This window comes from Eptesicus fuscus, chromosome 7 (genome assembly GCF_027574615.1).
Source record: "Eptesicus fuscus isolate TK198812 chromosome 7, DD_ASM_mEF_20220401, whole genome shotgun sequence".
Taxonomy (NCBI): Eukaryota; Metazoa; Chordata; class Mammalia; order Chiroptera; family Vespertilionidae; genus Eptesicus; species Eptesicus fuscus.
The window spans coordinates 105,390,862-105,416,415 of NC_072479.1; the positions used below are offsets into that span (position 1 = coordinate 105,390,862).

A 25,554-nucleotide genomic window follows, 5' to 3' on the forward strand; every position below is an offset into this window, starting at 1 on the left:
AAGGCTGTTTCCATGAGGGGTTCTTACACCCAGTGGGCAAAGACTTACCTGGCTCTCCTTTAAAGTAGGGTTCCCAGCACCTTTAACAGCCCTCCCAGAACGTCTCTGGCCTGGTCTCCAGGACCGAGAGGGACACCGCTGGGGAGGGAACCCTCTGACTGTGCGGTTGGGACCGACTCCCCTGGGCAGCGTGGCCGGGTGTGGGCTGGGCCTTGAGGGCTCCGTGGGCACCAAGGTGTATGCTGGGCCAGCTGCCTGAGCACCAGGAATGCGCGGTGGACAGGACAGGAGGGACTAGGGGGCATCGCTCACTCCCTGCCCTTAACACGATGTGTGGCTCTTATTTACCACAACATTTTTAGGGGGTGGCTGTTTCCACCGCAGAATGAGGCCCAAGGCTCTCTTGCTCTTCACTGTGCACGGCCGCACGCGCACCCCTGGGTGACCCTCTAACATTTACCGGCTGCAGCTGAACGAACGGTGGCCGCTTACCCTCGGCTCAGCGCGCCCTGCGCAGGGCAGGGCCGTCCATTCCCTCTCCCCTGCAGGAGCCCTGCTAACGCCCCGCTGTGAGGCAGGTGTGACCATCACCTTCCTCTCACCAACGGGGACACCGAGCCTCAGGGGTTCAGGGACTTTCAAAGGTCCGTGCGGCCAGCAGCAGGGCGCAGGGCGACACTCCGGCCGCCGCTACCGGCCCAGCGAGGGGAGCCTGGGCGCTTCGCGTGCGCGGGGGGCACCACCCCCTGGGCCGGGGTGCAGGAGGCCGAGGAAGACCTGGGTGAAGCCCTGGCGCACCCACCAGCAGGTGCGGTCGCTCCGAGAGGCAACTCCGGGCACCTGCCATCAGCGGAGCCGCACGCAGACCCCCTGCATTCGAAGCACCTGCAGCTTCGCGGGCGGCCACAGACGCTCTGCGCCTGCGCATTCTCCAGGCCTCAGGGCTTCCCGGCGTCCACGTGCACATCCGGGTTACAGGCTCTTAAAGGACCAATGAGCAAAAGCATCGCGAGCCATGGGGCGGGGCTAAGGCGGGGCAATATGGCCGCCCCCAGCGCGCGGCGTCCCAGGGCTTGTGGGTGGTGCGCGGCCCAGTAGCTCCGCCGCCGCGGACGCGCCCTCTGCCGTCACCCGTGAGCCTGGGCTGGACCCTGGCAGCTCTGCGAGGCGGCGGTCGGAGAGGGAGCCATGGGGACGGTGCACGCCCGGGTAAGAGGCCCAGCGGGCTGCGTGACCTCTGGGCGGGCGCCGCGGGGACACGCTCTCGCGGCTGCGCTCGGGGAGCGGTCCCCTGGCGAGGGGGCTCCGAGGGTAGCGCGCCCCGAGGCCGCCGTGGAACGGGCCGGGCTCTCCGCTTGCAGCGCCCCGAGGCCTTGTGCGGGAGGCCGCCGCGATGCCGCCCGTGGGTCCCGCAGACCTCGGAGCAGGAGGCCGATGCGCGGAGGGGCGTGGGGCGTGACTTGCCCAAGGTCACTCAGCGGGGCAGCGGCGCAGAAAGGAGCAGCCAGGTTCCCGCGATGTCCCGGCGCAGACCCAGAAGCTTCTCTCCGTGGCTTCTCTCCCTTCGGCCGCTTCCGGCGTCTCCTCCCCGGTCACTTTCCAGCCTCCCGATCAGTAGCCTCCGGGGGCACCAATGCCCTCTGTTCCCAGCCCAGACTCACCGGAAGTCCCCCTTTTTGCTTTTCACCGTCAGAGACGGAACCTCTCAATGCATCAGCCCCTCCGTTTAAAGAGGGGGCAGTGATTGTGCGTGTTCCCCAGGCTGTCGCGAGAATTGGGGGACACATGCATATTCAGGGCTCACTTGGGCGCGTGACACGCACTGACTGCTTGCCAAGCTGCTCTCCTTTACCCTCTTCACCGAGGGCCCGAGGATACATGCTTTGTCCAAGGTCACACCGTTAGAGCCTCAGAATGTTCCAAAACTCAGCTCTCGTGGGTCCCAGCCCTGAATACACCTTTCCTAGGACAACGTGGGTGGGTTCTCTTACAGCTCAGTTCTCATTTCCCGGTGTCTTCCCAAAGAAGGGAGCGCAGACGCCCAGCCTGGGGTCCTGGCCTCCGGACTGGGACTTCACAGACCTTTCTTGCTCTTCTGACTCACTCGGACACTATTGCCCTCAGCTTCCTCTTCCTTCCGTCGCCCACCCCGCAGCCATCATCAGCTGTCAGGACGTTTCCATCTTTCAGAGCTCAGTTCAGGTCACTTCCTGCACAGACCTTCTCCTTAGCTCCCCTCACCTGGATGCGCTACTCACTTCCTTGCCATTTCCCCTCTGGTGCCCTGTTTAGCTGTTTGCATTTTTCTGTCTTATCCTTTTAGAGTGTAAGTTTCTAGATGTTGCAGGAGGAACGGCATCTTACTTGGCTTGCATCCCTTGTAGCCTCTTAAACAAAGTAAGCATTCATTCATTCAAGTGAGATTGGCCAATGGGCTGCTGTGTGCCCGGTGCAGCTGTAGGTGCTAGGGGTACAGAATGAAAGTCTGTTTTTATTGAGCTCTGTTGGTGTTAGAATTGCTGCTGCTTTGATTAATGTGTTGATAAAAAGTCTAAATTGAATTTGGCCTTTATTTCACTAGCCAGTGTTATATGAACTTGTTGGTCAAAACTCACAATAAGAAAACTATGTTTTCTGTCTAGTATCCTCAAGCATGTGTGAAACAAAGGTTATGTGAAACACTATTTATTATTAATATCTGTTCATTTTTTAATGTTTTATACGCTTTTATTGATTTCAGAGAGAGGACGGGAAAGGGAGAGAGATAGAAAAATCAATGATGAGGTAGAGTCACTGATCGGCTGCTTCCTGCACGCCCCCTACTGGGGATCGAGCCCACAATTCAGGCACATGCCCTGACCGGCAATGGAACTGACCTCCTGGTTCATAGGTCGACGCTCAACCACTGAGCCACACCAGCTGAGCATTTAAAAAATATTTTCTATTCGATTCTAGTCTCTATCACTTTAAAGATGTTTTTCATAACTCATGGGATTTATTCTATGCCCGATCCCTTCAGTTAGCGCTACAGTGCCTGGCACAATAAAATTTGACTGGCTGGCAGGCTGATCTGCTTAACGATTAGAAGCTAGATCCAGACATTTATTTTACTCCATTTCACCAGTTACCTAGCACCATGCCTACTCTTTCAGACACTGGAATATAAATTCTGAGGGTGAGGATCTCATAAGTGCTTGCCACATAGTAGGTTCTTAATATTTGGTGAATGAGTAAATGTCTTGGTAGGTAAGACAGAGTTAATTTAGGACATCATTCTTTGACGTAACTAAGATCATGAAGACATCACCTCTGAAAGCCTGCGTTTCAGATTAAAGAATAGAAACGGGTCTGGCCGGCCTTCAGTGCAGCTCGTTTCATGTTGTGAGATGTTAGGGAATACAGTAGGGTTTTTAAAGACATAATGGAATATAAACGTTGTGCCTGGAAGGAGCATATTTTGCTTAGCAGTCAGGTTAAGTGGGATGAGTCGTGCATATATTCATAACCACAGTATTCACTCTGCATACATGATTTGCACTGTGTAAACTGAAATAAAGATAACATGTTTATGAAGTGGCACAGGAAAAAGTTACTAATTTATTAATATACTTGAGAAATAAAGTAATGATTCTGTTCTAAAATGTTACACCACAAAAGTGAAAGGATAGTGATAGGAAATAAACGACATATTCTTTGCTAGCATCCTCTTTCCGTTTTTACTTGCATATTCCCCGTCCAGTACTACCAGGCAGGGACCCGGGCTGTCTGGCTCACTGCGGCATTCCCTGCTGTTGGCCCGGGGCTCAGCATACAGTCGGCACTCAGCAAATGTTTGTTAAGTGAACCAAAGAAAAGCCACTCACTCTCCCACTTCACAAACACTTGAGTTCTTCCGATGGACCAGGCAGATAAACACAAGAAAAAGAGGGCGTCCTTGCAAAGGTCATAAACTTCTGATATGGAGCGTCCCTGTGAGGGGGCACGGGTTCTACCCGAGGGAGCCGGGGCGGCTCACAGAGGACATGCCATTGAGGGAGCTTTTAAGCTTCTTAGGGGGCACTTAGTCGTGGCAGAGAGCAAGGTGTGCAGGAACGTGAGGTGAGGGCCGGCGCAGAGTGGGCCTCGGGTGGAGTGTGCCCTGCGGAGGGATCTAGTTGGGTTCTGACCGTAGGCGCTTTGGAGGACCGTGAAGCCGGGCTGGGATGGGACAGAGGACTTGGTATGTCAGGCCATCACCTTCCCAGAGAACAGTGACGTCACCGAGGACGCACCGGCGAGAGGCTGCGGGGTGCTCCAGGGAGAAGGTGGCCCAGGGTCCCCACGGCGCTGCAGCTGCAGGTCAGGCCTCCTGCCACTGAGAGTGCTTACTTGTAGAGAATTAGTGGAGTAGGAAGCAGCCAGATGACTGGTCAGCATGGTTTCCCCGAACTCGCCTGTTGTACCGTTACCTGGCGCCACGCTAGACCCGCTGAATCCGTTCCGGGGGTGTCTGGGGATCCCTGTGGTTGAGCAAGCTCACACTATGTAATACGCATGTTACTATACACACGGTTATTATGTCTCCCGGAAGTGTGACCAGCACACCTGTGGGGTCCTCATTCACAGGGCCTTTGATGCTCTCAAGGTAATGTCCGTTCGCGTTGAAGAAAGGGGTCTCTCCGGCCCAGTGTGTGAGCATGTGCAGTTTTCTCCGTGTGTGAGTGAGACTCGCTGGACCCAAACAGATCTCCCAGGTCCAGAAAAATATGTTCTAGTCGCTTGGGTTGTCAGTGTCATTAGTTGTCATAGAATAGCCAATTTTGATTTTAAAAATTAGGATAATTTCTCTAACAACAGGAAAGCAAATTTTTTTCTTTTCCCTGATATATGTCTTTGTGGCATCTGGTTTTTAAACCATTTTTGTCTTCCAAAGGCCTCAGAGGTGCAGAGCTACCTAGCTGTAATCCTCGGTTCGTGCCCAGTCATCACTGGTTCACGTCTGACCCTTTCAGTTAATTAAAAGTTCACGTTTGCTTTATTTATTGATAACACACTGGACACTGAGGCTCTCGAGACCAGTAAGAGGTTTGCACAGCAGCTGCAGCCTGTACCCTGTGCCCCCATCCTGCTCCAGCCCCCCTTACCCCGGGAGCCGCAGTCCCGAGTTTCCTGGAGCATCATCTACAGACAAAACTAAGATGTTGGTTTTTTAAAGTTAAAGTTCGTTTATCTGTGGTTCCTTCCGCCCTTGCAGAGTCTGGAGCCTCTCCCAGCCGGTGGGCCTGATTTTGGAGGTTTAGGAGAAGAAGCTCAGTTTGTTGAAGTCGAACCTGAAGCTAAACAGGAAGTGCTTGAAAACAAAGACGTGAGTATCTGTTGAAGGGCTGGGTGCAGATGCTGGGAGAGACAGCCACTCGCTAAGCCTCTCGGGAAAGGGGAAGGACTTGACCTGTCGCCGTGACGTCATCGAAGAAGCGTTGTGGCCGCCTACATCTCAGAGAGACGGGTGGCTTAGAAAAACAGCTTCTGGCTTTAGAAAAATGGTTCTTCCTTGATGATTTATGTGGAAAGTTTAAACAGACTTTTATTTTTGTACTTATGTCATTAAAACACATCATTTCAAAGACTAACTCAAATTCTGCTTAAGTTTATACTCTGTTCCCTGCTCCCAGAAAAAAGACCTTGGTTCTTGAAAGCAACTTTTCCTTAACTTTGTTGCTTTTGAAGTTAAATACAACTGAAGAAATGGAAGCACATTTTCATTAATTCTTAAATTAATATCTTCTCTGGGCGGTATTTCAATCACCTATAAATTATCAATTTCCCCAGTATATCCTGTTATCTTCCTGTTACTTAGCACCATCTGCTATACTATACACATTGCCTTTTTCTCCCCTAAAATATAAGCTCCACTGAGGTGGGAATTGATGTTTTGCTCACTGCTGTATCCTGTGCTTAAAACAACTCCTTGTTCTCGAACAAGTTAAATAAGCATCTGCATATTCGTGTGTAAAGTGCTTCTATGAGAACAGGTGAGCGAGAAGCAGTTCCTACTCGAAGGGCTTCCTGTCCAGGAGGAGACGGGTGAGAGGCCTCTGAGTCAGCACTCGTCATGGAGATCACACGAGATCTCTAGCAAAATGCACACAGTGGGAGCTCAGGTCATAGTCGGCGCCACCCAGGGGCCGGCGCTGGGCCCGTTGGGAAGGAACACGGGACCTCTGGGCCTGCTGGTTTAGGACCCGCGTGGTCCCTGGTCATCTGGGTGCAGGTGACCTTGTTCCCAGGAAGTATAGATGTGGCTCGAGTCACCAGTTATTGGGAAGCTGTGAAGAATAAATAGGATGAAGTCTGGGATTAAGAAATGTGGGTCATTAAAGTTGAAAAAAAGATCCTTGGAATTAGTTTCAGACGTTGGTCCTTCGCCTGGAAGCCTGAGCTCGTGCCGTCGCGCTCAGCCGTCTGTCCTCCCGTCACGCAGGTGGTGGTGCAGCACGTGCACTTCGACGGGCTCGGGAGGACGAAGGATGACATCATCATGTATGAGATCGGAGACGTGTTTAAGGCGAAAAACCTCATCGAGGCAAGTGTTCTCTGCGGCCATCTCCCTTCCCTCTGGAGATCCCGCGGCGCCCGGTGGCCTCACCGCCGCGTGCCCCGCCCCAGCCTCTGGCCCTTGACCTGGCCTCCTTCCCTGCAGGGAGCATGGGCGCCCCGGGTTCAACCCCTCAGTTCCTCGGCGCCTCCCACAAACTGACACGTTCCCCTTCCCCCTGATCCCCGAGCAGGGTGCTGTCTCTTCCCAGGCCGCCCACCCTGTGTTCTCACAGGGCCCACCGCGGCCGCCTCGCCGCACCCTGCTTAGCGCTCCCCCACTCGCCTGTGGGGCCCTCGGGGTTCCCTCCCTGCGGTCCCCTTGGCCCTGCTCCCTTTGCCAGTCTCCCGGGTTGCGTCATCTCCTTCTGTCCCCTGTGTTTCCTCTGTCCTTCCGACCTCGGAACCACGTTTATGTGCCGGGCAGGGTCCCCGCAGCTCCTGTGGCAGGGCCCGTGCTCCTGGCAGCCCCATTCTCCCTGCCCTCAGCAGGGTTTGGCCACGCCCACTTTTAAAAATTAGTATGTTTTTTAAAAAAGATTAAAGTAATATGTAAGTATAATTCAAAAAACAGTATAAAACAACCTAATGGTATAGCGGGCATTGAAATGAAGTGTGGGCTGTTCCCTCACTGCCGCGCCGAGGCCCGCCCAGCCTCCAGAGGAAGCCAGGCCGAGGGCTCCGAGCGTCCTGCGGGAATGGCGCTCCGGGGCAGAACACGCCGAGCCTGCACCCAGCAGCCCCGTGCCCCACGTCTCTCCTGCCCGTTCACGCTCGGCATTCTTACTTCCCAAGGGCATCGTCCACATCAGCACGTCCCAGCTGCCCGGTGTCCCGTCACTCACTGTGGCGTTTCCTGTGGCTGAGCATTAGGGTCGCAGGGAACAAGGCTGCAGCACGCATGTCTGCGTGTCCTTGGTGGTGTACCTGCAGGACACTTGCCTGCGAGCGGGGCTCTGGCCAAAGGCGGCGTGCTCCAGCTTTCACGCGGGCCACTTGCCCTCCCCAGAGACGGGTGCAGGCCGCGCCCTCCGCCAGTGTTGGGGAGGCCGGGTTCGCAACGCTGGTGTCACCACACTTTAAGACTCCGTGCCCACCTGTGAGGCGAAAAGGACTTCTCGTTTCCGTTTGCACTTTTAGTTCTGAATGAGATTGCGCACGCCTCCCCGTCTGTTGGCCATTCACAGTTCTCCCCCGTGGCTCACCTGCTGGCGTCTGTTTCCCATTGGACTGCGGGGCCGGGGTTAAGCTGCTTGTGTTGGAAATGATGATGTCACCTCGCACATGTTTCTCTGGCTTTGCCGTCTTTGGAATGTGTTTGTCCTCCTCTCTCGGCGTCTCCTTCCTCTCGGCTCCCACGAATCCCTGCTCTCCTGGGCTGCGTCCCTCCTCCCGTCACTCATTGTAGGCCGGTGGCAGCTTCTTGCCCTGTGACCTCCCTCAAGTGCTGGTTGCCCACGAGGGTCAGTCTCCTGGGTGCTGTCACCCTCCGGGGCTCTCATCCACAGCCTCGTGCTGAGGGTCCCCACCCTCCCTTCTGGCCATTTCCCCTCCTGAGCGTTAGCCCTCAGCATTTCCTCACGGAGTTGCCACAGAGTTCGCCAACCCTAGTGGCTGAGCACGACTCCTGGCCTCCTCCCCCCAGCCCTGCCATCCCCTCCTGACCTCGCCAACGGCCCCGAGAAGCCGGAGCCCAGAGCTGATGTTTTCGTAGCCTCCCCTCTCCGCTCAGCGGCTCCATCCAGTCAGAGGCCGTCCTCGGCTCCTGCCGGCGAAATGTGGGCTCTGGCCTCCCTCTGACAGGGACCGGCTCGGCCAGCCACCGTCACAGCTGCCGGCCTGCGGTGGGGTCCCTCCTGCCCCCTCTGCGTCCACTTTTCCGTCCTGTCTCCCCTGCTGACCGCCCTAAAGTAACCCCTTCGCTGCAGGTCGGAACCAAACTCTGCTGTCCACAGGGTCCTTCCCGCTGCTCCAGGCCCTCCCCGGCCCTCCCCAGGAGGACTCCTGCACCCGAGAGGATGCTCTTGGCATTGAAGAGGAGGAAGAGCGGAGTAGCGTTAGAGAGCTCAACCTAAAATGCACGTGTGCACACGGAATGGCCCTTTCTCCAGACAGTGACGCATGCCGAGGCGGCTCCTTGCAGGAGAACCCAGGGCGGTGCGCCTTTCAGTCCGGGTTTTTGTTTCCACAGAAGGGATTTATTACGCGCTCTGCTTTCTGCTCTCTGAAGGACTTTCGTTGCCCCTTCGTGTTCCATCCCTTCTTTTGTGTCTGGTCGCAGTGGCTATCTTTTCAGTGGCCAGCAAGCCCCCCAGGGTAGCCCCCAGCCTGGACACGGGGCTAGCGTCCATGCCTGCCCCTTAGAGAAATGCATCTTTGTTTCTCTCGTAGGTAATGCGGAAGTCTCATGAAGCCCGTGAGAAACTGCTCCGTCTGGGAATATTCAGACAAGTGGACGTCTTGATCGATACGTGTCAAGGTACATGCTGTGGGTGGCGTCCCCTCCCACCCGTCCTCCAGGATCACAGGGCTTATCAAGCACGGGGCTGGGTAGCTGGCAGACTCAGGAGTCACGACTGTGTGTCAGGCTCAGGGCGGGTGGGCGGGTTTTGAAGATGTCCTCTGAGCCTGCCCGGCACCAGGGCCTGGGGGGTCCCGGAGGAGGGGGCCCGGCCTGCCCGGCACCAGGGCCTAGGGGGGTCCCGGAGGGGGGGCCCGGCCTGCACGGCACCAGGGCCTAGGGGGGTCCCGGAGGAGGGGGCCCGGCCTGCACGGCACCAGGGCCTAGGGGGGTCCCGGAGGAGGGGGCCCGGCCTGCCCGGCACCAGGGCCTGGGGGGGTCCCGGAGGAGGGGGCCCGGCCTGCCCGGCACCAGGGCCTAGGGGGGTCCCGGAGGAGGGGGCCCGGCCCGCCCGGCACCAGGGCCTGGGGGGGTCCCGGAGGAGGCCCGGCCGCAGCTGTCGATGGGCTCCTGCAGACTCCATGGCAGTGTGCTTGGAGAAGAGGAGGCACTGGAATGGGAGCTCAGCCTCAGGCGTGCTCACTGCTTGTTGCTCTGCAGGCGTCTGGGCTGGTGTCACAGCTCTGCTCCTGGAGGTCCCCTGGGGCTGGTTGGCTTTCCCGGGGTGTTTGTCACCTCATCATCTCCAAGATCACAGAAGCTGTTTGTGTCCCCGGTCCCTGTGATGGCTGAGCTCATTCCCGAGTTCCCATCTCATTCCAGCGTCGGGAAGGCGGGAAGGATGGAAGGGCACCCCTCCCTTAGGCCCCGCCCTGTGTTGTGCACGGCGCTCCCCCCCCATCCCCGGCGGGACTCACTCAGTGGCCACACCTGGGGCAGGGGCTGCGCAGTGCGGTCTGAGTGGCCACGTACGCAGCAGGAGTTGGGCTCCACCTGCGGCTAGGACAGTGGCTCTCGGTGTGGTCCCGGCCAGCAGCCTGCTCTCCCGGGGCGTGGCAGAAACGCACATTCGATCAAAGTAGGAGCGTAGGGTGCAGCCAGCGACCGGCACACTGAGCCCGGTGACTGACGCAGGGAGGGTGCAGACCCCTGGCTCGCCAGGAGAGAGATGCGGGAGACGGCCAGCTACCTGCATCCTCAGAGTGACGGTCATGCCGTGCCCAGCTCTGCGCAGGCGTCCGAGCCCAGTGAATCCTCACAGCCGGGCAAGTGTCACTGTTACTCCCTTAGAAAAAGGAGAGGTTCAATAACGGGCCCAGGTCAACACGTGAGTGACGGAGGTGGCCCCGGCCGCCATGCTGGGTGCCGCTCAGGCTGGCAAGTCTCGGTGGCTTTAGCGTTAGCACCCCTGCCTGTTGTCAGTGTGATGCGCGCGTGGTCATGGCCCACCTCTGCCAGCATCCCCCTGGCCGCACACCGGAATTCCCTGGGAACTTTGATCAGGAATCATTCTGGATGATTCTGTAATGGTGGGTGAACCCTAATGAAACCGCACCTTAGTTAGCGGCATGTCCCACCGTCGGCTCGGTGGTAGTAACGTACCTCACTAATGCAGGGTGTTAATGACAGGGTGTGGGGAGGCAGGGAGGAGGAGTGTGGAAACTGCACTTGGTATTCAGTTTTTCAGTGAACCTAAAACCACTTGAAACAGTAAAACCTACTCATTAAAGAAAAAAAAGGCTCCGATCTCCACCAAGGACGGACTCGGCAGTGGAGCCCGTGGGAGCCCGTGGGCGGGCGTCGGAGAGTGACAGCTGCAGGTCCCCTGCTGTCCAGCCAGGGTCAGGCCAGCCCCTTCCCTCCCGAGAGGCCCGGCCCCTGCGGAGCTTGGCCTGGTCCCCGCACCCAGGCCCTTGGTGTGCACTGAGGCAGCCGCGCTGGAGTCAGACACTCCTCACCCCCGGCCCCGCCCCAGCCTGAGGAAGGCCCCAAACCCACCTGTGCATCTGTGTGCGTCCCATGCTCCTCTTTCACGGTCACTGCAGGCCCTCTGGGCACCTGGTTCCACGTTTTAATGTCAGCTGATTGAGCCCCACAGCTCCTCCAGGCCCTTCCTGACGTGAGCGCAGAGGCAGAGAGCGTGTGCCTACCCAAGGTGCTGCCCTGTCCGCCTCGCAGCCGCGCCTGCTTCCCGGGACCTCCCCGCAGGGGTGGGCGCAGGCGTCCGGGAGGTGTGGGGTCTGCGCAGCGCCCCGAGCCCCGCGGCAGAGGGTGTGCTTTCCGGGCAGCCTGCGGACAGCGCCTGCCGAGTGCTGCGGAGCAGTGGCCCCGGAGTGGAGCTCCGTGTCTGAGTGTCAGTGCTGAGTGCCTTTTACTCTCCCAGGTGACGACGCACTGCCCAACGGCTTAGACGTTACCTTCGAGGTGACCGAGCTGAGGCGGCTGACGGGCAGCTACAACACCATGGTCGGGAACAACGAAGGCAGCATGGTACGAGGCCTCCGCGAATGTGCCCGTTCTGAGCCCGGGGGCGTTCCCGCTCTTTCACCTCGATCGTCATTTGTCGGTGACCGTGCTCTCCCCGCGTCTCCCCGGAGGGATCACAGCGTGTTCCGATCGGCTGAAGACAGTGTGGACATCAGTAGTGGACCACGAATGACGTGGGGAGCGTTCTTACTCCGTTTCTTGCTCCAATTCCCCTGCACTCCACGCCCCGGGTTGGTTCCCGGGCCTCCGTGCAGTCAGCAGGCTTCGTGGCCCCGGGCACTGGGCAAAGACGGGGTTTACAGGGCGAGAGCGACGACAGGTGCTGCCGGTTCCGGATCTGCAGCCGCGTTTCTGTCCTGTGGGTGGAGGCCCCGCAGCTAGCCTGGTCCTTCCTAAGAAGTGATATCCCTTCGGCGTAACCCACGGCCTTCCTTTCCCTCCAGGTGCTTGGCCTCAAGCTCCCCAACCTGCTGGGCCGCGCAGAGAAGGTGACCTTCCAGTTCTCCTACGGCACAAAGGAGACTTCCTACGGCCTGTCCTTCTTCCGGCCGCAGCCCGGACACTTCGAAAGAAAGTAGGGTCCCCGCAGGGGCCTGGTTGGGGTTAACGTTCGGGAGCTGGCTCGCTGCGGGGAGGGCGTGCGGAGTGAGCGCCTCCTGCAGAGCCACAGCGCCTGGGCCCGGAGGCGTATTTCTGAGTCTGTTGTCACGTGTGAGGGCTGTAGTCACTGCCCGCGGTTAAAGCTCTGTCCCCTTGTCCCTTAGCTTCTCCGTGAACTTGTATAAAGTGACGGGACAGTTCCCGTGGAGCTCCCTCCGGGAGACCGACAGAGGCGTGTCCGCCGAGTACAGTGTGAGTGGCGCTCCCGGCATCCCCTCCCGCACCCGAGTGGGGACGGCGCCTGTTTCCCTGGCTCCCGGGATCTGACGTGTTTCGTTAGTAACGTAAGGGGGCCTCGTGCTGAGGCCTGTGGGCGCCCCTGTGCTTGCAGTTCCCCATCTGGAAGACCAGCCACACCGTCAAGTGGGAGGGCGTGTGGCGCGAGCTGGGCTGCCTCGCCAGGACCGCGTCGTTCGCCGTCCGCCAGGAAAGCGGCCACTCCCTGAAGTCCTCTCTCTCGGTGAGGGCTTCTCTGCGACTGCGCGCTGCTGCAGCCCGTGGTACCTTGGGAAGTGGCCGTCGCCGACGCGGGGCGGTTGGCAGGTGTCGCAGGTTGGGTGGAAAGGTGCTGCGCCCGGTCCCTGGGTCTGTGGGCGCTCCCGCGTCGTGTTGGAGGTGGCATCGGTGGTAACGGGAAGAGGGGTGCGCAGAGCCGACGGGGTTTCATTGAAAGCTGCTGAGCGGACCTCGGTCAGGGTGCCCAGCTCCCTGAGAGAACGGCCCCCGGGCGGATCGTCACCGGCCCCACGAGCGAGAGTTGCTTGTTTCGCTCTCAGGTCCCTCCTGTGTAACACGGGGTGACGGTCCCTCCGTCCTCACGGTCTCCATAGAGACGAGTGACGTAAGGGCAGTGCCGTGCTCAGCACTTGCCCAGCATACAGCTGGTGCTTCATAAGTGCATGACCCTGTGGTCCTGTTTGAGCTGAGAACTCCGGACGGTGTCTTGCAGCATGCCATGGTCATCGACTCCCGGAACTCCTCCATCTTGCCCAGGAGAGGGGCTCTGCTGAAAGTGAACCAGGTGGGTCCCTGCTCCTGCGCTCCCGCACGCGGGCCCCTGGGGGTGGGGGTCCCGTTCTCAGTATTGACCGTTTTCCTTTCACTGTAAAGGCCGTAGGATGGGAGCGCGCGTCACTCTGGCCTCTTTGGCGTCACTTAACGGGCCAGAGGACAGCTGTGCTCTGGTGTGAGTGCTTTCCCATGGAAGAACTCCAGGCGCGGCCAGGCTGCGGCACTGCGGCTCTGGGTCCTGATCTCGGTCGGAGCAGCTGGCGGTCAGCTTCTGTGGTGAAAGTGCAAGACCGCGGATGGTGTTTGCTTTTCAATCCTCACCCGCGGGCATTTTCCCCAGTGATTTTTAGAGAAAGTGGAAGCGGGAGGGAGGAGAGGAGAGAGAAACATCGATGTGAGAGGGACACATCGATTAATTGCCTCCTGCACGTGCCCCAGCCAGGGCTGGGGATCGAACCTGTAACTGAGGTACATGCTCTTGAGCGGGAATCAAACCCAAGACCCTTTGGTGTGCAGGCTGACCCGCTAACCACTGGGCTAAATCGGCCAGTGCCCGGCTGATGTTTTTCAAACACCGATTTGGCCAAACAAGCAGCATCATCCATTGCAGGCTCTGGGATATGATGGTCACGTGCCAGCGTGCTCCTCATGTGGGATTGGCAGCTCCAGCTGCCCCGGAGGTGTGGTGACCTGTCAGGCCCGGTACCACTGCAGCCAGCTGACGGCTTCTGGAGACAGAGTGACGTCTCTTTTTTAAAGACAGAGCAGCACAGTACACGTCGCTGCAGTGAGGGTTAGCGGCCTGTGGGGACGTCTGCTCCTCTTTGACCTGTGGCTTCGCCCCCCAGGAGCTGGCCGGCTACACCGGAGGGGACGTGAACTTCATCAAAGAAGATTTTGAGCTTCAGTTGAATAAGCAACTTGTGTTTGACTCCGTGAGTATCCGGGCAGAATGTTGTCGCACATTCTTATCCCTCGTGCCCGGCCCCGCAGCTCGTCTTCCCACGTCCCAGCGCTGAGGTTCTCGGGCACGTGGAACTGTTCTCCTGACGGGGGACTGCAGGGAAACGGGTGTGTTTGTGTCTCACTAGGTCGTCTCAGCGTCGCTCTGGGGCGGGATGCTGGTCCCCATTGGAGATAAACCGTCGAGCATCGCCGACAGGTGAGTGGGTGAGGGACCCTGGGCGTGGCCGGTGCTTTCCTGCCGCTCTTCTGGGTTGGTTTCTGTAGGCATTTCAGAGACGTAAGGAGAGCCGATGTTTCCAGTTTTACTTCAGTTTTCACGTTTCAGTGAATTTCAAAATACCCAGCATATCTCCATTTCATATTTCGTCTTTTGGGGGGAGGGAGTTAATAACTTTGTTACATTAAAGAACTTGTATTCTGTTTTGAGTAGGGAAGGAAATAGTTGCTACACGTTGCTGGAATATAAAAATAGAGAGACGTTGAAGGGGGTAAAAATACAGTCCTGCTCAGTGGAGTTTACATTGGGGATGACTTACTTTTTTTCTGTTTTTTGTGGACGTGAGTTTATCCATGTTAATTTATATACTCATCTGTTCAGTTGTTGACATACATTATATGTTGTGTATAGATTTGTGTTCTCCCTGCTTTTGTAAAAGTTTGTATGTTTTTTTTTTAATTCTCACATGAGGATTTTCCCCATTGATCTTTTTTGGAGAGTGGAAGGTGGGGCGGGGGAGAGGAAGAGAGAGAATTGTCAACCTGAGAGACACATCAGTGGTTGCCTCCAGTTCCCATCCCAGCCCGGGCCGGGGATCGAACCTGCAGCCCTTCGGTCTGTGGGCCGACGCTCTAACCACTGACCAAACCGGCCAGCACTAAAGTTTGAAAGGCCTTGCCGAGTGTGTGCCATTCCCCAAGTCAGAGAGACTTTCCCTAAGCAGCATTGCAGTGCTTCTTTGCTGGCACAGGAACGACACTGTGAAGAGAGGGATTTTGTAAATACCTTTGTTCACGTGGTTTTCTGAGAAGAGATTCCTCAATGTGGAAATACGTCTCCCAGGGTCTCCCAGGCCTGGGAACGGTTCAGGCTGATGGAGAGGCAGAGCCGGCCTGTAGAAGCTGGGGATAGCAGGCTGCGCTGCGGCCAGCAGGGGGTGCCGTTGTCCTGCTGCTGGGAAAGGCTCCCCCTGTTCTGCAGGCCAGGAACTCCTTCAGCCTTACATGAGCTTAACCTAGCCTTTTGGCTGGCTGTTTGGAAGCATAAAGGTTTTTCATTTCTAAACTCTGGGACCTAACGTTTCACCTCCACGGATATAGTGCACAGAAATATACCTAGAAGTGTTCGAAGATGCATGTGCTAGGGTGCCCATGTGGCCTTGTTGGGGATAGCCAGAGTTCTAGAACTGCCAGGAGGGGACAGTTAATTCCAGCACAGCCATGGTGGAGAAGACGTGCAGTGTGAACAGGAACGGGATTACATGTTTATGAAACCCACTCGCCTGTGCACCTGCCCGGGCTGGAGTCTTCTCCCCGCGCCCGTGCCACACCCCGCTAGCTCACTGTGCCCTCTGCTTCCTCTGATGGCTGCGTTCCCTTCCAGGTTTTACCTCGGGGGACCCACGAGCGTGCGCGGCTTCAGCATGCACAGCGTCGGGCCGCAGAGTGAAGGTCTGTCTTCCCCAAGCCCCACCCTCGGCTGTGAGAGGCCGTGTCTGTTTAACCCCCACAATAGTAGGTGTCACCACCCACACAGCTCCTACCACCCAGCAGGCCTGGGAAGACACCTGTTAAGGGAATTGTAGGAAAATATACCCAAGCGAAAATACAGGCAGGGAGTGGCCTGTCATCCCATTTCCCGGAGATGACGTGTGTGAGCGTGTTGCTGTAGAGATGTGTTATTTTGTGTACATACTGTTGTGTACCCTGTTTCTCCCACCAGTAACAGTAATGAAGATTTTTATAAGAATATGTACTTTATCATTTTAAATAACTTTTTTATCATCTTATTTCATCTTATTGACATACTATAATTTTTTTAAAAATATGTTTTTATTGATTTTAGAGAGAGGAAGGGAGTGGGAGAGAGAGATAGAAACATCAATGATGAGAGAGAATCATTGATCGGCTGCCTCTTGCATGCCCCCTACTGGGGATCGAGCCCACAACCTGGGCATGTCCCCTTGACCAGAATTGAACCCGGGACCCTTCAGTCCGCAGGTCGACGCTCTATCCACTGAGCCGAACTGGCTAGGGCAGACATACTATAATTTTTAAAAATATATTTTTTAATTTATATCAGAGAGGGAGGGAGTGGGAGAGAGATAGAAACATCAATGATGAGAGAGAATCATTGATTGGCTGCCTCCTGCATGCCCCCTACTGGGGAATCGAGCCTGAAACCTAGGCATGTGTCCTGGTGGGGAATCGAACCGTGACCTCCTGGTTCATAGGTCGACGCTCAACCACTGAGCCACACCGGCCAGGTGACCTACTGTCATTTTTAAAATTAATAGACGTTATTTCTGAGAGCAGTTTTAGGTTTATAGAAAAACCGAGCAGCAAGTACAGAGTTCCCGGTGGCCTGCCATGCGCCCTCCGTTGCTAACCGCGCGCTGTGTGCTGCACTGTTTCACTCTGAGCCGGTGCCGACGCGTTATTACCCCTACGCCCCGTGGTGCCATGCCTTCACAGGTGCACCTTCACCGCCCACACGTCCACCGTGCTCCCTGCTCATCCCTCCGCCTCCCCAGCCCTGGCCCCCGCTGACCTTTCCACTGTCTCCGTCGTTGAGCCTTTTCCAGGAAGTCACGTGGTTGGAATCAGTGGGAAGCCTCTGGGTTCTGCCTCTGGCTCAGCGGCACTTACTGCTCCTCTGGTCTTTTCCAGCTTGGTTGCTCAGATGTTTTATCCCCAAATAAGGCTCCACATGGTAATGTTACAGACAGTGTCCAGTGCTCCGGTTTGTTTACCACTCGCCTGTGGGAGGCCTCCTGGCGGGTGTGAGGGCCTGCAGTGTTTGGAGTGAGCAGCAGAGCTGATAAATGGTCCCGCGGCTCTGTTAGTTTCAGGCACTTGGGTAACTGCCGAGGAGCACAGCTGCCGAGTCACGGGAAGAGTCGGCGACTGTCTGCGCAGGGACCACCACGTTGCTCCCCCGCGGGGACAGAGAGAACGGGTCGCTGTGTGGTGTCTGTCAGACGCAGGGCACGGCCTGGTGGGGAGACAGTCCGGACTTTATGACGTGACCCCGTGGTTCCAGTGCCCACCTGGCACCATCCTGGTGACTACCATGCCGGGTCATGGCTGCTTTCTTCACTGAGTGCCACCCTCCATCTTGTTAAAACGGCTCCCAGTGGTAGACATGGGCACGGTTCTTCCCCAGGTGATCGTACCAGTGACTCGGTGAGAAGGGACAGTCCGTGTGCTCCTCTGTAACGCACGTCCTCTCACGTGGGAGTGGAGCTGCTGGTGGCAGGACTGCGTGTGTGGAGGCGTGTTGCCTGCGTGTTGCTCTGAGACGTGAGTGAGAGTGTTGGTGCCCGAGCCTCTGGCCCTTGACATTGTGTCAGGTCTCTCCACACGTCACGATAAACTTCGAAAACACCCCTCAGTGGGTGCACTTACTCCGTTTTAAAATATTCTACCCGGTTTTTGTTTTTGATTATCTTCGTTGCTTCAGTTTTACATTTTTCTAAATAACGAGGGCCCGTGCACAGGCTTTTGTAGAAACACGGGTTATCCCTTCCACCTGTTTTTGGAGCTTGCTCCGCGTCGTTTCCTGGAAAAGTAACATAGTTCCGGGTGGTTTTGTATTTTTCACTAGAAGTAAGCACTGAGTGCTCCCAGGAGGGTGTAGGCGTCGTACACCTGCCTGAAAAGTGCACATGAGATTCCGCTCACTTAGCCGTCAGGGCGCCCACTGGGAAATCTGGTCAAGAACGTAAATTGTCCTAACTTCATGAAAGCAATTTGACAATATTTATCAAGAGCCCGAAGTCTACATGTGCAGGGACTTTTAATAACCCCCCGCCCCCAACTGGAAACCGGAAACCCAGGTGCCCGTCCACAGAACGAGACGGTGAAGGGGGGTATCGCCCCACGGGGCTGTTCCTCAGCCGTGAGGGCAGGGCGAGCCTCAGAGCGGCACCACCAGGGCCTGGCCCAGAGCACGCCATGGAGCCCCGCATGTGAGGGGCGTCAGGCTGCCCGGCCTGCGCTCGCCTCGGCGTGCCTGGCGGGTGGGACTGAGAACGGCCCGCGAGGGGCTGCCCGCGCCTGGTGCTCCGTCCAGGTGCTCCGTCCGTGGTGTGCTGGTGTGTGGAAACGAGGGCTGCACGCTCAGGATGGATGTACTTGTCTACGTGTACATGTGTGTGTGCAAGGGAACGCATCACAGGTTACTGTGCACTCTCCAGAGGCAGACACCAGTGTGACGTAGGTGAGGAATGGCCGAGTGTATGTGGCACCGCAGGTGGTTACTCCGGACCAGCCTCATGGTCAGGGTGTGAGGGTTGGAGGAAGCGCTCATACATCCTGTGATCTGAGGAAGGAGGCGGCACTGAGAGCGCTCTCTGTGTGTGTGGGAATGCTCACCTTTATTTTCTGTTTGTGGTTATTCACCGCCCACTGGGTGGAAGACACCAGGGTGTGGTGGTTTCTCGGACCAGTAGAAGTGAGAGTTCCTCATTGCCCCGCTCCCTGGTTATCAGGCTCCGCCGGGCCTGTCACTTTGTGATTAGATGGAAGAGGCGCCGTTGCTGGGAAACGGAGCACGCACTCTGGGCCTCGTGCTCTTTGTCCGGCTGTTTCCTTAGGGCCTCGGGGAGAAAGGGACGGAGTGTCCCCGTCATTCAGCAGTTCATTCCGAGGCTGGTCTCGGAGACAGGCCTCCTGTTTATTACAGCTTTGTCGCTTCGGATCAAAGGTCCGAAGACCACTTAGAAAGGTTTTTGCAGCAACATGTGAACAGTCACGGGGTTGTTTTCCTGTCACTTGAACGCGATGGCTGTTGTGGTTAAAATGGAGCAGGAGCAGGCGTTTCAGAACCCGAGGGCAGTCACCCGGGGCCATGACCCCTCACCGGAGCCCTCCTCCCGGTGGCGCTGGCTGCTGCTTCTCGCTGAGTGGCGGGCGCTGTGCTGGGGGTCCGGAGCGCGGGCAGCCGTGGGCAGAGAGCAGGGGCGCGCTCTCATCTGTCTCCATGGGGAGTTTTTGTAAAATGCCGCCTTTCCCGGGCCGGATGCCGGTGATGGCACTCGGCGCGTAGGGGACGGTGAGTCCCAGGAGGCCCCGCGTTGTTTCGTGCCGGATGGAGGTGCTGGCGCCCCGTTGAGCCCGCTTTGTTCCCGGCCCCTCACAGGGAGCTGTGTGTGACGTCACTGCTGTCTCTGGTGCAGAGGCAGCGGGGAAGCTCACCCTCAGAGCCGGCGCCTCGGCGGCGGGAGCAGCCGGGCCTGAGCTGTGTCCTGCTCACGAGAGCTGTGGCCCCGGCCGCTCACACTGTGTGACCTCGTCTCGCTGTGACCCTCCTGGCAGGAGACTACCTGGGCGGAGAGGCGTACTGGGCCGGCGGCCTGCACCTGTACACCCCCTTACCTTTCCGGCCCGGCCAGGGCGGCTTCGGCGAGCTCTTCAGGACCCACTTCTTCCTCAACGCAGGCAACCTCTGCAACCTCAACTACGGTAAACGGCTCCTCAGACCCTGCTGTGGGACCGTGGCCTTGAGGTTTGAGAGCACAGTGAGGCCAGCGAGGTCTGTCTGTCCATCACACAGGCTTTGAATGTAAGGCTGTGCCTTACGTAAAGCCACACGACCCCCGGCACTGCGCAGAGTAAGGTTCTGGTGGGGCGATCGGGTCGCACATGGGGATCCTCCTCGAACGCTGTCTTGCAGACAGAGCTGTGCATTTGCCCAGCAGACATGGCGCCCCTTCCCCGTGCCGGTCAGTGAGGCCATGGCTGGGTCCCGTTCTCATGGAGCTCAGGGCGAGGGGAGACCCTGGGGGGCGCATCCAGCCGGGGGTCGTGAGGTGTCCAACGGTGCACACGGCACAGGCCCCCAGCCTGGTGTTTGGAGGGGGCGTCCCCAGGTGCTCAGGGGAGGGGGCGGGCCATTCTGGAAAAGGGACGGAATGTGCCGGGCCCAGAGGATTGAGAAGCTTGGCTCCGGGACAGGGAGGAGTGTGCCCCACGCCCTGTCTCCATCCCGTCCTGTCCGCTTCTGGCCATCCAGGCCTGGCTTTGAACATGGCCAGAGGGCACGGAGCGAGCGAGGCTGGCCCCCGACGGGGTGGAAGGACAGGGCCGCACCGTGGGTCACCCCTCCTTCTCGTTTCAGGGGAGGGCCCCAACGCTCACATTCGCAAGCTGGCCGAGTGCATCCGCTGGTCCTACGGCGCGGGCATCGTCCTGCGGCTGGGCAACATCGCCCGGCTGGAGCTCAACTACTGCGTCCCCATGGGCGTGCAGACGGGCGACAGGTGGGTGCTCGGGTTCTCAGTCCTGCCCCTCGCAGTTCCCTCTGTCTTGGACGTGTACGTCATCTCTTTGGCGGCCTTGGAGATTCAAGATTTTAGGAGAAATGGAAGAGGTAGCCGGAGATTGAAAGAATAAGTGTTTTCCTCCATTGTTTTTTTTTTTCTCTGTCTTGTTTGAGGGGAAATATGTGACGTGTCCCCACCTCACACGCTCGCACTTGCTGCTGCCACGTGGTGGCGCTCCTCAGGTCGGCCACGGGCTGGCGAGGTGATCCTGATCCGCTGGCTGACCCAGTGCAGTGGCCAGCCGGGACCGGGGACCGCAGGCCGGGGACTCGGGCTGGAGGGCGGAGCTTGGCTCCCGGCCACCGGAGGAGCCGCCACCCTGCCCTTTCTCCTCCAGTCATCCTACCGAGCGAGGGGTGCTGAGCACCACATGCGTGAATGTAGCGTGGGCCGTGGGCGGTCAGACATCCTGTCTCTGTGCTGTTTGGTGCGTGACCCATAAGCCCCTGTCACTGTAGGATGTGCTCGCGGCTCGGCTGCTGTAACGAACACGGGCTCGGGCGGGAGCAGCTGTTGCTTCCTCGCTGTCCTGGAGGCTGGAGGCCCGCACCCCCTGCTCCTCCGAGACCGAGTGCGAGCCCCGCCGCTCTGTCCCACGTGGACTGTCCCGCCCGGGCGGAGCCATGGAGACAGGTCACCTGTCCTTGCTGGAGTTTTGTCCCAACTAATTCTGCACTAATCCCCCTCAGAAAACACACAGGCTGTCCCGTGCCGAGCAGCTGGCGTGTGTGAGCTGTGTTCACTGTTAGTCCAGACCACACGGGGAAATACGTGATGAATGTTCTGTTGCAAAGAAAACCCAAGTGCATGTGGGTTTAGCTGTAGCTTTATGTTGTTCACCGGCCTGAGGATCCGCCTCCTGGACGGGCTGCCGCCTCCCGGCTGGCTGGCGAGGGCAGCGGACCGCAGGCGTGGCCGCCAGCCCTGCCCGCACTCCCTGGCCGTGTGACCTGCCCTGGGCTTCCTGTCCTTCAGGCAGTGGGGTGCAGCTCCCCCCCTCCCCCGGGCTGCGGCCACGGAGGCTGCATTGTTGTTGAGGTCACTGTGTCCGAGAGGCAGCCGCTGCTGTGGGAGCCCGTGGAGTGGGCCGTCCTCAGTGTCTGCACAGAGAATGGCCGCCGCCCCGTCAGCCTGGCTCCCTGCCTGCAGGCTGAACGGGAGTCTGCCTTAGAGATGGTGCCAGCGCGGGTCCTTCGGGAGGGAGGACGCTGCTGTGTGCGTGGTGCTGAAGGCCCGGAACGGGGCCGCTCCTGCGCGGCTGCACGGCGCTGTCTGCGCTCCAGGCGCTGCGGCCGGTGCTGCTGGGCACAGGCCCTGGCCGGGCGGTGCCTCGAGGGCGCCGTCACTGTGCCGGGCACGTGGGAGCCGGGAGCCGTTGGAGGGAAGTCGGCAGAACCCCTTCGGCGCTTCTGGAACTCGGCCACAGCAGGCTGGGAACTGGATGTGTGCAGCCATAGGTTCCCCCAGTTCGTGCCGGCAGCTCTCATTAGGGCTTCAGACCGTCACGGAAATGGAGACGGTTCTGCAATGGGCGCCAACTTTAATGCTGGAGGTGGTCGCGCCCCGTTGTCTCTGAGATGCAGCAGCGATGTCGCAGTGTGTGGTGATGAGTGAGGCGGCGGCTGGGGGAGCTGCGCCAGGGAGTGACGGGGAGAGGCGAGGAAGGGTCCTCTCTGCCCGAGGACGAGCGCCTGAGACCAGGAGGACGAGCGCCTCTGAGCGGCGGGCGAGCAGGGCCGCCGCAGCACTGACTTCCCGCCCTTCTCCTAGGATCTGTGACGGCGTCCAGTTTGGAGCGGGGATACGGTTCCTGTAGCTGCCACGAGCGCCCTCCATCCCTCCCGGAAACGCGTTCGAGCGATTCTCTGGCCGCAGCCCTCGTGGGGATCCCTGTCAATAAATTTTCAAGACAAACGCTCAGAGGCACTGTGGCTGCGGTTCGCGTTTCTGGACCAGCATCGCACGCGGGCTCCTCCTGGGACCAGGGGCCGGGGCCGGGGACAGCCAGGTGGCTGTCAAGTCCCGTCAGACAGCCCCCAGTTCCTTCCCTCCCCAGACGCGAGGTGTCTGTGACGGGTCCCCTGTGTCAGCGCCAGCAGGCCCCAGGGAAGCCAGCGCTCCTGCCGCCTGTTTGAGTCACTGAATGTGATGGGGGGAAGGAAGAAGCGTGTGTAACGGGGACACGGAAGCAGGGAGGGGCCCTGTCCCTGGAGAGCAATAGCCGCATTGGTTAGACTGGTTAGTGTCCGGGTTCCTGCAGCCGCTCAGCAAACCACCGCAAACCCGGTGCTCAGAGCACACACAGCAGCGCCGTGCCGTCTGCGGCCCGAAGTCCGGGGTGGGTCTCCCGGGGCCTGGTTCCTTCTGGGGGAGACTTTCCTGGCCTCGTCCAGTTCCCGTGGCCCCATCCTGTGTTTTCAAAGCCGGCACGTGGCGTCTCCCAGTCCCCGCAGGCTCGGCCTCTGCCCTCTGATGGCTCCTGGTGACAGCCGGCCACCCGGTCATGCAGGCCCCCTCCTTAGTCTGGGGCCCTCTGACGGGCCCCGCGGTTCTGCCTGCAGCCCACACCCCTCGCCGTGTTGTGACACCTTCACACAGTCCCGCAGTGGGAGCGTGGACAGGTTCATGGTGGGTGGGGGGGTACTATTGTGCCTAACCCGCCTGGATCTCAAAGGATATATTTGGATATATTTACTAGTCACATGCGGGAAACTTTTTTTTTTTAACTTCCTTTGGATTCTTAGGAAAAAATGCTGCCGCGTGAAGATGTCCAGGGGAGGGGTGCCGCCCGCCTCGGCCAGGACAGGCCCCTGCAGGGTTTCCCTCTCCAAGCCGGGCTGCGGCCCTTCACGATGTCCTCCCCGACCTTTGTTCAACTTTGTTCGTGTCTTTGCCGCGTGAGCTTAGGTCATCGGGGTCAAGCTCACAGGCCCCGAGGGCTCTCTCACCCTCTGCCTGTATAACTGGGAACGTGGGAAACTAGACTCCTCCCCGCCCCCCAATAGTTTCATTGTTTGGTTTACACTCCTGCCTTTGGGGAATGAGAAACCCCTGTTCTAACCCTGGCATGGTCAGACTGTAAATTAGAGCCGAGGTCTAGCCTCAGACACCGTGCGGTTTACCTGCTACTTCACCGGGGAACCGTTCTTCCAAAGGAGCCTTTGTGAAAAGCTGCACGTTTCATCGAGCGAGGCCGGGCCCCTGGGTCGCTGCTGGGCCTGCGGAGGAGGGCGTGTCGCCTGCAGGCGGAGTGGGAGTCAGAACCCGGTCATGCTCAGGCGGGCGGAAGTGGGCAGACAAGCTTCCCACGGCTCCGGGAAAGGCAGGAGCCGCGAGCGCTGCGACGGGAGGCCTCGCTGCTGCTGGGGCACCAGATGTGACAGGGAGAGAAGCAAGTCCCCCCGAAGTGCCGCCCTGCCTCAGCGAGTGCATCTGAGTTTTACTCCATTTTCTCTCCGCACCTGAGCACGCGGGCCTGGAGCCGTTCGATATTAGCGTAGTTAACCTTTTGCTCCACTCGGCAACGAAGGGGCCACGGGCCAGCGTCTGTCTCCACGGAGGACGCCACGTGGACGCCCACGGTCCCGTGCGGGTGTCGCCTTCCCTTTGCAGCAGGAGCTCACTTAGGCGAGCCTGATCCGCACGGTGCTCGTGGGAGAGAAGCCCACCTGACGCAGCGTGTCCTCCGTCCCGTGGACGCGTGGTCTCTAATGGCGCCGCGTGGCCTTACGCGTGGCTTCGTGGGCAGTGTGCTCATCGGCGATGCCTCCGCCCGGTGTGCCGGCTGCGTCTGCAGTCACAGAGCGAAGGACAGTCGAGGCCACGAGGAGGACGGGCCACCGACGCCCCCGCTCCCTGCAGCTGCCCAGGTGGAGGGATTTTTAATTTGCTTTTTTAAGGACCAGATGAATCATCCCCAGGACAGTGCGCTGTGCTCACGCGCACCGTGTGCTTCGAGGGGCACAAGGAGGAGAGGGGTCCTCAGCAGAAACTAGAGAATGGAGTTTAAGTAAAATAAAGTTTAAAATCAGGAGACTGTCCTCAAAATTCAAGTTTCTAGCTTCCCTTAAACAACTGGATCTGAAGACGGAGTCTGCATTTCTGCCCACGACCAGGGGCTGGGGGGGGGGGGGGGGGAGGTGTTCCTCAGCCGTCTCCGTGGTCCCGCCTGGGGCCCATTGGAAGCAGCACATTTTGGGGGGGTAACTCAGAAGGTGGAGGGACAGGGCGGGGTGGGCGGGGTGGGGGGGGCAGGCAGGTGCAGTCTTGGCCTGGGGTGGTCTGGGCCTTAGATCGGAAATGCGGTCCAGGAGGTGTTAGCGGGGGAATCTGAGCCTCCCCTGCGTCGGGTCTCCTGGCAGCGCTGTAGAGAGGAGACGGGGAATGCGGGGTGAAATGCCAGCCTGCGTGACAAGCACACGGAGTGTGGGGGGACTGGGCGGCTGCTCAGCGCTGGGCTGGGTCGGACCGGCCGTCTCAGTTCTGAGAACCACCCATGATTCCCGGAGGGCTCGTCCCCACGCCCCGCTGTGATCCTTCATGGCGCCCCGTCCCCACGCCCCGCTGTGATCCTTCATGGTATCTGGTCCCCACGCCCCGCTGTGATCCTTCACGGCGCCCCGTCCCCACGCCCCGCTGTGATCCTTCATGGTATCTGGTCCCCACGCCCCGCTGTGATCCTTCACGGCGCCCCGTCCCCACGCCCCGCTGTGATCCTTCACGGCGTCCCGTCCCCACGCCCCGCTGTGATCCTTCACGGCGCCCCGTCCCCACGCCCCGCTGTGATCCTTCATGGTATCTGGTCCCCACGCCCCGCTGTGATCCTTCACGGCGCCCCGTCCCCACGCCCCGCTGTGATCCTTCATGGTATCTGGTCCCCACGCCCCGCTGTGATCCTTCACGGCGCCCCGTCCC

At 58.8% G+C, this 25,554-nt stretch overlaps 1 protein-coding gene across 1 annotated transcript; it reads left to right on the top strand.

Moving 5' to 3' along the window:
- The first annotated feature begins 1,023 nt into the window (after positions 1-1,023).
- On the top strand, positions 1,024-22,560 carry SAMM50 (SAMM50 sorting and assembly machinery component). The gene is made up of 15 exons (XM_008155402.3): positions 1,024-1,209; positions 5,234-5,344; positions 6,461-6,562; positions 8,965-9,052; positions 11,358-11,464; positions 11,905-12,035; positions 12,226-12,313; positions 12,453-12,581; positions 13,071-13,142; positions 13,981-14,067; positions 14,224-14,294; positions 15,699-15,766; positions 19,634-19,780; positions 20,436-20,577; positions 22,411-22,560. Exons 1-15 carry the CDS (start codon positions 1,189-1,191, stop codon positions 22,454-22,456), a joined length of 1,410 nt encoding a protein of 469 aa, XP_008153624.1. The 5' UTR covers positions 1,024-1,188; the 3' UTR covers positions 22,457-22,560.
- Positions 22,561-25,554: the final 2,994 nt, after the last annotated feature.

Excerpts from the sequence above, each read along its gene's own strand:
- SAMM50 (XM_008155402.3), top strand. The coding sequence starts at position 1,189 with ATGGGGACGGTGCACGCCCGG. Across the intron at positions 11,465-11,904 it reads GGAACAACGAAGGCAGCATG|GTGCTTGGCCTCAAGCTCCC; the intron begins GTACGAGGCCTC and ends CTTTCCCTCCAG. Across the intron at positions 15,767-19,633 it reads CGTCGGGCCGCAGAGTGAAG|GAGACTACCTGGGCGGAGAG; the intron begins GTCTGTCTTCCC and ends CCCTCCTGGCAG.